At 48.8% G+C, this 9,214-nt stretch overlaps 2 protein-coding genes across 2 annotated transcripts; both read left to right on the top strand.

Moving 5' to 3' along the window:
• Positions 1–312: 312 nt before the first annotated feature.
• Positions 313–1,792, top strand: LOC119341717 (3-ketoacyl-CoA synthase 5-like). The gene has a single exon (XM_037613577.1). It carries the CDS (start codon positions 316–318, stop codon positions 1,684–1,686), a length of 1,371 nt encoding a protein of 456 aa, XP_037469474.1. The 5' UTR covers positions 313–315; the 3' UTR covers positions 1,687–1,792.
• A 2,475-nt stretch (positions 1,793–4,267) lies between these two features.
• On the top strand, positions 4,268–4,863 carry LOC119339565 (basic leucine zipper 23-like). Its single transcript, XM_037611570.1, has one exon. The coding sequence runs from the start codon at positions 4,276–4,278 to the stop codon at positions 4,861–4,863; it is 588 nt and encodes a 195-aa protein (XP_037467467.1). The 5' UTR covers positions 4,268–4,275.
• The last annotated feature ends 4,351 nt before the right edge of the window (positions 4,864–9,214 follow it).

Here is a 9,214-nt window from a genome sequence, read left to right as displayed (position 1 = left end):
GTATTTTTTCTAAAAAATATCAGGTCCAAAAGAGCGCAAAATCAATCATTGCCTCTTTTTTCCTGTTCGACATTGAGAGTTTATTTAAAGATGTAGCCTGCCGAGTCGCAACAGCATCGCCATGAGCTGACAGTGACGACCGCAAGTGATATGCTTGCGTTAATCATCCATCAGTTCGCTGCTACCAACCAGAATCATCAAATGCAAAAGGCCTACCGCTGACTACAAATTAATGCTTTGTTTGCACTAAAGACTATATATAAGTGGAAGCACTAAACGCACCAAATCAAGACACACCAACCCATCCGGCTGATCATGGACAACTTCCTTGCCGCTTCCTGTCTCGTCGCCCTCGTGCGGCTCGGCCCGGCGGAGCTCATCAGCTGCCTCCGGCCAGTGCACCTGTTCTTTGCGACCGCAGCCGCCGCCGTGTACCTCATGCTCCGCCAGCGCGCGGTGTACCTGATCGACTACGCCTGCTTCGACACCTCGCCGCTTGGCCGCATCCCCATGGCCTCATTCATCGAGCACACCAAGCATACGCCCACCATGAGCGAGCGCAGCGTCCGGTTCATGTCGCGACTGCTGGCGCGCTCCGGGCTTGGGGAAGAGACCTGCTTGCCGGAGGCGCACCACTTCATCCCGACGCACGAGTACTGCACCCTCGAGAATGCCCGTGACGAGTTCGAGCTCGTTGTCTTCTCGGCCATCGACGACCTGCTCGCCAAGACCGGCATCGCCCCAGACTCCATCGGCGTGCTCGTCCTCAACTGCAGCCTCTTCTGCCCCACGCCATCTCTGGTCGACATCATCGTGAACAAGTACAACCTGCGCTGTGACATCCGTAGCGTGAACCTCTCCGGCATGGGGTGCAGCGCGGGGCTCATCTCCGTGGGCCTCGCCAATAACCTCCTGCAGGTTGTTCCCCAGGGGTCCCACGCGCTGGTCCTCTCCACGGAGACCATCACGCCAAACTACTACATCGGCAACGAGCGCGCGATGCTCCTGCCAAACTGCCTGTTTCGCGTCGGTGGGGTGGCGGCGCTGCTGTCGACGTTCCCCGCGAATACCCGGTTCCGCCTCAAGCACGTCGTGCGCACCTTCACCGGCGCAAATGACAGTGCTTACCAGTGCGTGTTCCAGGAGGAGGACGACCAGGGGAACGTCGGGATCAACCTCAGCAAGAACCTGATGGCCATCGCCGGGAATTCACTCCAGGCCAACATCACCGAGATCGCGCCGCTCGTCCTGCCTTTCTCCGAGCAGCTCCTTTTCGCCATCTCCTTTGTTGCGCGTAAGGTGCTTCGCGCACGTGTCAAGCCCTACATCCCGAACTTCTCCATGGCGTTCAAGCACCTGTGCATTCACGCCGGCGGACGCGCGGTCATCGACGAGCTGCAGAAGAGCCTCTGCCTCTCCGACGAGCAGGTGGAGGCGTCACGGATGACGCTGCACCGGTTCGGAAACACGTCTAGTAGCTCGCCGTGGTACGAGCTGGCCTACGTGGAGGCCAAAGGGCGGATGCGCAAGGGCCACCGCGTCTGGATGATCGGCTTCGGCTCAGGGTTCAAGTGCAACAGCGTGGTGTGGGAGTGCATCCAGCCTGCTGCCCGCAACACCCATGGGCCGTGGACCACGTCCATCCACAGGTATCCAGTGGACATTCCCGACGTGCTAAGCCACTAGCTTACACAACATAATAAACCCATCCCAGACGGTGGTGTAAACATGAACAATAAACCCCATACGGTCGTTTCTGCTTTGCAACAATTGTAAACGTTATCTTCTGTGTGCTCACGTACGTATCATGTAACCGAATGTCTCTTTTATCACTCACTTGCGATGTGTGTGATGGATTGTTGGATTACAAATGGGCTTTGACCCAAATAAGAAAATAATCCATGTTTAATCTTTAAGGTTCATTTAGGTGCATGCGAAAGGATGAAAAGTTTAGTACCATACTGTTACTATTGTAAAAATGAGACCCATTTTATAAAGGTTGCTCTATCACTTACTATAGGAAGTTTGAGAAGAGGAATGATACACATGAGCTCCTCCGCCGCCCGTCATGACGCGTGAGCCGAGCCTTGTTTTTGCCGGCCAGGGATGGTTAATTAATTATGGATTAATTAACGAGCCGCTAATGGAAGTGCCACTGTCCAAGACGTTGGGCCGTGGGCTGTTTGCGTACTCGGTCATGGGCCTAAGCCCAGGCACATCTACCCGACGGCCTATATAAGAAGACTCTGGTCCGTGGAGTGAACCCTAACTCACACGCTCCCACATAACCCTAGTTGTCATATATTCTTCCTCTCATTGTGTCGTCTTCGGCGATCCCATCCCGACGACGGCGTGCAGGTTGGTCAAAAAAGCAGGTGTCTCCAGAATCCCGTCGTTTGAGATCCTGCCTGGGAGAACGGTGATAAGGTTTTTGGGGAGCGTCTCGGCAAGACTACTCCCGATCCATCCAAGTCCCCGTCCTCCTCCACATCGACTACTTCTCCTGCATCAACCCCATGGCCAGCGACGCCGCCAAGAAGAAGAAGGCTGCGGACGACGCAGATTCTGCTGTTGTCGCCGACGCATTGGCCTGGCCAACCGGAGGTATGATTCGTTCATTCCCTATTTGCTCGTAGCCGTCTATGTTGCGTTCATAGATGTTTTGGTTCTATCTACTGTACGCGCTCACATGCTTAGATATTGCATGAATTGCATACTGTGATTGCCATGTTTATGATCTACTCATGGATTAGATTTATCGAAAAGATGCTAATATTTCTAGCAATCCAAAAACTTTATTTTAAACACTTTTCGATTCAAGGCTTTGCCGCTACTTTGAAACTGGAAAAAATTTGCGGAACGCATTTTAAACGTTGACAAATAAGGACCACCTTGTGGCTCACAAACTCTGACCGGTTTTTTCTTTTTATAGTTTTCTGGACGCTTTTTATCCTTTCTTTTTCCTTCCATTTTTTCATTTTCTTTTTCTTTTTAAAATGCATGATTTTTTTAAATCTGACTACGTTCTTCAAATTTATGAACATTTTTCGAAAATATGTGAACATTGTTTTGAAAATGGATAACACAATATTCCAAAATAGATGTTTTTTTCAAAGTTGATGATTTTCTAAAAAAAATGAAATTTATCAAATTTATAAAAGAAAGCTAATTGTTGAACTTTTTTTAGATTTTAGGAAAAAAAGATTTGAGAACTTTTTTTCAAAATTGATGAATTCCTTTTCAAATTTGTGAACTTTGTCTCAAAATCAATGAAGTTTTTTTAAATGTACGGATTTTTTGAAGTTTGTGAGCTTTTTTCAAAATCTGTGAGCATTCCTGAATTCACTAATTTTGTCGGTTTTTCAAAGAAAAATCGGTTTTTATTTTTTCGTATTTGCGCCAAAAAGTCAACGGTTGTCAGTCAACTGGTCAACCCTAGGAGCGACCGTGAAACGGTTTCTAGAACGAGCAGCGTGGTTCTGAAACATTTCCTGGGCCAGCCTATAAGGCGTGCGCGTGGACGCCGTTTCTCCTAGCGGGCGCTTAAGACGCGGACTAGAAGGCCCTTACGAACATGGGTGAGAGACGACGGACATGTGACGTGCGTGCAACTTGGTTGGGCCGGTTGCAACAAAAGCCTAGTTACAAGACGTTCTGAAACAATGAACTCTTTTTGAGGGGTAAAGCATTTATTCAATAAAAGAAACAAATGTCCACAAGTTCCCAATTCATGAAAGCAGTCTCGCCTGCTCCAAACTTAAAAAACTTAAACAAAACCCAAAATCTCATCTGCAACAATCTGCAGGATCGAATCTGGTGGCTGAGAAGGCCACACCTTATTCATAGCAATGCTAACAGAAATGTGGAATATGTGAAGGTTGGATCTCGACCATCCAACAAAGAATCCATCCGATGCGGTGGACGCTCATCTAGGATCGATCGGTAGAAGGCAAGCATTTCCGGGAAGAGTTTGTGGCGGGGAGGAGGACACATCCCTCAGTAAAAATTAGACCGTAGTACCATTTTCGTAAGTGCGTAGGATTTTTGTCCCAGGACTCCGCAGCAGGTGCTTCTTTTTCGGCGGAAAAAATATGAAGATGAATCAATCGCTGGCGTTTATTTTTAAAACGCAAGTGGCTTCCATTGGTCCACGTTGAAGTATTTCCCATCATGTCGACACCTTCCCGGGAAAAAATAAGAAACAAATGCAAGCGTCACGTGAGCACGCAGGCTAATTAAGCGTCGTCTCCTGGCCGCTGCAAATCGATCGCGGCCATGGACGACGGGGACCTGGACTTCTCCTCCATGTCCATGGGCAGCTACTTCGACGACGTGCTCGGGGGCGCGGCGGAGCACCTCGCGTGCTGCACCCACACCCACACCTGCAACCCGCCCGCCCACCACGTCCCCCACACCCACACCTGCCACCACGTCCACTCCAAGTTCGCCGCCTCCGCCTCCTCCGACGCTGGCGCCGAGACCCCAGCCGAGTTCGAGGACGCCCACGCCACCTCCCGGAGCAAGAAGCGCCGCCCCTCGGGCAACCGAGCGGCCGTGCGCAAGTACCGCGAGAAGAAGAAGGAGCACACGGGGGTGCTGCAGGAGGAGGCGGCCCGTCTCAGGGCTATGAACGAGCAGCTCGCCAAGAAGGTCCAGGACCACGCCGCACTGGAGGCCGAGGCGGCCAGGCTCCGCTGCCTGCTCGTCGACGTCAGCGGCAGGATCGAAGGGGAGATCGGCTCCTTCCCTTACCAGCGGCGGCCGGCCAAGGGCGACGGCCCGGGCTCTGCTGGCCCGGTCATGATGAGCTCATGTGGCTTGGTACGAACCTGTGAACAGCCTCCTCTTTGTTTTCATCATTAGTAAAAGAGTAGCATCAGAATTTTACTCTGGATACGTTGCCTTCTGAGAGAAATTTTATGCCATTATCATTTTTTTTATGAAAAGCCTTCTTGGCCAGCTTTATTTCCGTTCAAGCATAGTTACATTGGATGCTAACTCAGGAAAGAAAAGTCAATTGGGACCAAAAATACCGTACTAACTGTTATTTAGAGTAATGATACGCTCAGTGAGGGATTGATTATGGGGTTCACGGACTAACAGACGTGGGCGATTGGGATTGGACAAGAGGGGAGGATGGGGTCCACCCCTGCTGAATATCAGCGGGAGAGAGATTAGTTAGAAGAAAATCACGTAAAAGCCCATAAAGGATCCGTGTGTAGGATTATCGTGTTATTTAAACTAGTTTTGTAAAAATGACAGAGAGTGCAAACCTGGGAACCTGTACAAATTAAACAAATTTGCCAAAACCCGCCAAACCGAAAAATCATACCTCAAAAGTAAAAGCCCAGGCATAGAGAAGAAAAGGTGTGTGCCAGTTCGGGGCGGTGTCAGTGCACGGAAATGGCCACGACGGGGACTTGGGGGATGTATTCGAGTCACTCAATCCAACCGAGTGGATTGAACCTGTTGGTGAACACGTCAACTAGAACCATTTCAGTATGTGCAGTTTCATCTGCTCAATTTCTTTTCGCCCCCTAATTTTGCTCAACCCGCGCCTCTCTAGTCCAATTTGTTTTCCAGTCCATCACAACCCACTATGAAACTATGTAAAGACCCGCACTGAAAAACCCAAATAAATCGACACCATTTCCAGGATGTTTTTTTTTCTGAATGATAACAACAAACACTATTTACCGAGCTAAAAATACACTGTTTACCAAAAAGTCACTATAAAAGTTGAAGAGTATAAGAAGGCTAGCAGGGACCAGAATCCACAATATGCCCTCATCGTCGTCCATTGGAGCCCCTGGCCGAGGAGAAAGGTACAACCGCCGAGGGAGAAGATTGGCAGAGGAGGTACCACAACCAAAGACAAACCAATCATGTAATTTGTGTTAGTTTTTAAGCCAAAAATGTTTTGTGCGGATTCCACTCCAACAGCTTTTCGTATAAACTATGAGAACAAAGTTGCGTCTGAAAATTTGTCAAACAGTCATACTCAGCGGAAATTTTCATCTCTATATATTTTCCCCGTATGTCAGCCGTTTTCTCAACCTGAAGTTGCAACTTTTTCTTTTGGCTTGTTCTTCCATTCATGGGGGTAAGTGCAAGTTTAACAGCATATATATGCACATAGGTAGTATGTGATGTAGTTATATCTTAATTTGCGTTAAATTACATGTCTTCATTTCACCTTTTTGTTTACAAGGTGACTACGATCCAACAAATACAGTATATTTCCTCCCAAGGTACTCGAATTATAAAGATAGAAGAGAGCTAGTTATAAAATAGTACTGACAGATTCCACAAAAAGAAAGTTGTAAAATAGACAGAGTAATATTTTGCATCTCTCTTCTTTCCTTTTTCCTTTTCCTTTTCTTTCTACCCCAATTAAAAATAGAAGACAACTTTTTCTTTTTTAAGAAGAAAAAAATAGAAGGGAACTGGTTCACTAATTACATGTTCTACCTAAGTTGGCCTCAGGAATGTCGTCATTATGTGGCCATAGGCACGGCATGATCACCATGTGCTCACTCTCGCATCTGGAGCAAGAAATGTTGTCATCGTCGCAACACCATGTGTTAGTGACCAGCAACGTAGTACGGACGCGTCCCTGTCCAAAAAGTACGGCTCCCTCCAGGATCGACCCAAGCAAAATTAATCAACGCGTATGTATGGCGACAGAGACGGGCCTCTGCGACCTCCCGGCGGACTGCCTGGCCCTCGTCGCCTCCCTGACCTCCCCGGGCGATGCGTGCAGGCTGGCGGCCACCGCCACCACACTACCGAACTCGCGGTCTATGCCTACGGCCACGGGCCATCGGCATAGGCCCCTAAGCCGTCGGCATAGATCCATGCCTACGGCTGCCGTCGGCGTAGATGTCGTCAACGTAGTCTTGTCAGACCGTCGGCATAGTATAGCCGTCGGCATAGGGGTCTATGCCGACGGCCTAGCGTCAGCCGTCGGCATAGTATAGCCGTCGGCAATGTTTTCCATCTGACGGCCGCGGACGGCGCCGTCAAAAGCACGGACGAATCATGCAATGCCATGTGGTAGATGTATGCCGACGGCAAAGCGGTCGGCATATCTCTGCCACGTGGCAACCCGTGGTACTCCTGGTGGCAGGGCTATGCCTACGGCAAAGCCGTAGGCATAGATGAATCTATGCCGACGGTTGCTGTCGGCGTAGACATGGATAGCCCGACGGCCGTTGTACGCCGACGGCCAGGAGCTAGCTGTCGGCATAGCTCGGACTAGGCCGACGGCAGCCGTCGGCATATGTTTGGCTGTCGGCGTAGAGCCCTGTTCCGGTAGTGCCACGCTCCGGGCCGCCGCCGGCTCCGAAGATGTCTGGGGGAGCTTCCTCCCGGCGGACTGGGCGGACATCCTCGCGCGGTGTAGCACCGCCGGCCGCCGCGAGGGTGAAACAAAGAAGGAGCTCTTCTCCCGCCTCTGCGACTCCCCCGTTCTCCTCCACGGCGGCAAGCTGGTAATCTTTGCTGTTGCAGACTTAATTGTTAGTACCATTCGTCAAATGATCGATCTCGAATGACATTGGCATCGATCCGCCGGCCGGGCGAGAAGAGCTTCTCGCTGGACAGGCATAGCGGCGGCAAGAAGTACATGATACCTGCGAAAGCTCTGTGCTACGGTTGGAGTGGCTACCTCTACGGAGGCCTCGCCTGGTCGCACTGCCACCCTCACTCCAGGTTTTGCTTTCGTGCCATTACGATAATTTCCGGTTGAATTTCTGTGACTTTTATACTCCTTCACCTTGCTCACTTTGTATACATATTAGTACTTACAACTACTCCCTCCATTCCTAAATGTAGGTCTTTATAGAAATTTCACTATAGACCGCATACGGATGTATATAGATGCAGTTTAAGTTTAGATTCATTCATTTTGCTCCGTATGTAGTCCGCCTACTGGAATCTCTACAAAGACTTATATTTAGGAACGGAGTGAGTATATATATTGTTCTTCTTTTGTAAAAGAATGCACACTCCCATTGTGAATTCAAAAAAATGCACACTCCCATAGTGAATATAGGCAGGTACGTAACTGTTAGATTAGGTGATCGAGATCTACTAGAAAACTTTAACCACATGATGTTTCCTAGTTAAACTGGTAAAAGATATTGGAAAGTAAAGCAAATAATTTAGATTGGGTTTGGCATTACGGTGGATTATTAATTATGAGAACCTTTTTGTCTGCATATTTTAGTGTTTGTTTGATCTGCTTTTGTCTACTTTTGAGGCTAATTTGTTACAGCACATTATTAACTAAGCATAGCACTAAAACACAGTTGAACAACCCGTAAACTAAGACTTACCCTTTCTTTTGTCTTGTAGATTCAGGGAGATGGCTGTTCTATCGCACTTGTGTTGGCTGGACGTGTATGGCATTTTGAACACCAAAAACCTCCCGGGCGTCGGCAGAGGCTATGCCGCCTATCTCGTATACAGGGTGCATTGGTTGCCAGCTCCAAACACCACTCAGAAGCAAAGCCAAGAAGCTACAGCATCCTCTGTCGCCGCCATCTGCAACCATGAGTGCAACCATCTGGTGCCTCATAACTACTCGCGATCTCTGTTATGGGACTGGGACTGGGAACTCGCTGGATCATCATCGCCGTCCGCGTTGGTAGCAATGACCGAGAAGAATCAAAGTCGGAAGCAGCGGTTGAAACCTGATGGCGTGAGCGTGAGGAGCGACGGACGGTGGGTAGAGCAAGAGATCAAGATAGAGTTGGACGAGCAGTGTGTGGAGGGAAAAGAGAGCAATGTTTCTGTTGAGTTCAGAGGGTTGACGGGGTCGCATGGGTGCCAGATTCTCATAGAGGGGATCGAGGTAAGGCCGAGAGCAAACGGGAGTTGAAAGCACGTAGACGCTGCTTAATTAGATAGATAAATTCAGTCGTATTGTCAAGTTTGTTTGTTTCTGTATTGCAATTCGCAAGTATGTTGTTAACTTGATATCTTAATTAATTTTGTGCCTTATGCTTGACTAGTGTTTTGACAACAAAGATCCAGAACAAAGGCATCATTGCATCATCTAGTTGGATAGTTATTAAGGAGCACATTTCTTTGCCTTTTGACGTTTGAAGGCCAAATGTTTTCCTAGTTCATCTATCTGGAAAGGAAACACTTTTGTCCCCTAAATCTGCCTTTTTGTTCTCTGGCCTGACATGCCTAAAAGTTATCATTC

This window comes from Triticum dicoccoides, chromosome 7B (genome assembly GCF_002162155.2).
Source record: "Triticum dicoccoides isolate Atlit2015 ecotype Zavitan chromosome 7B, WEW_v2.0, whole genome shotgun sequence".
NCBI lineage: Eukaryota > Viridiplantae > Streptophyta > Magnoliopsida > Poales > Poaceae > Triticum > Triticum dicoccoides.
Note: the sequence above shows the minus strand (reverse complement) of the source record. Positions and strands in the feature narration are given on the sequence as shown.

Excerpts from the sequence above, each read along its gene's own strand:
- LOC119341717 (XM_037613577.1), top strand. The coding sequence starts at position 316 with ATGGACAACTTCCTTGCCGCTTCCTGTCTCGTCGCCCTCGTGCGGCTC.
- LOC119339565 (XM_037611570.1), top strand. The coding sequence starts at position 4,276 with ATGGACGACGGGGACCTGGACTTCTCCTCCATGTCCATGGGCAGCTAC.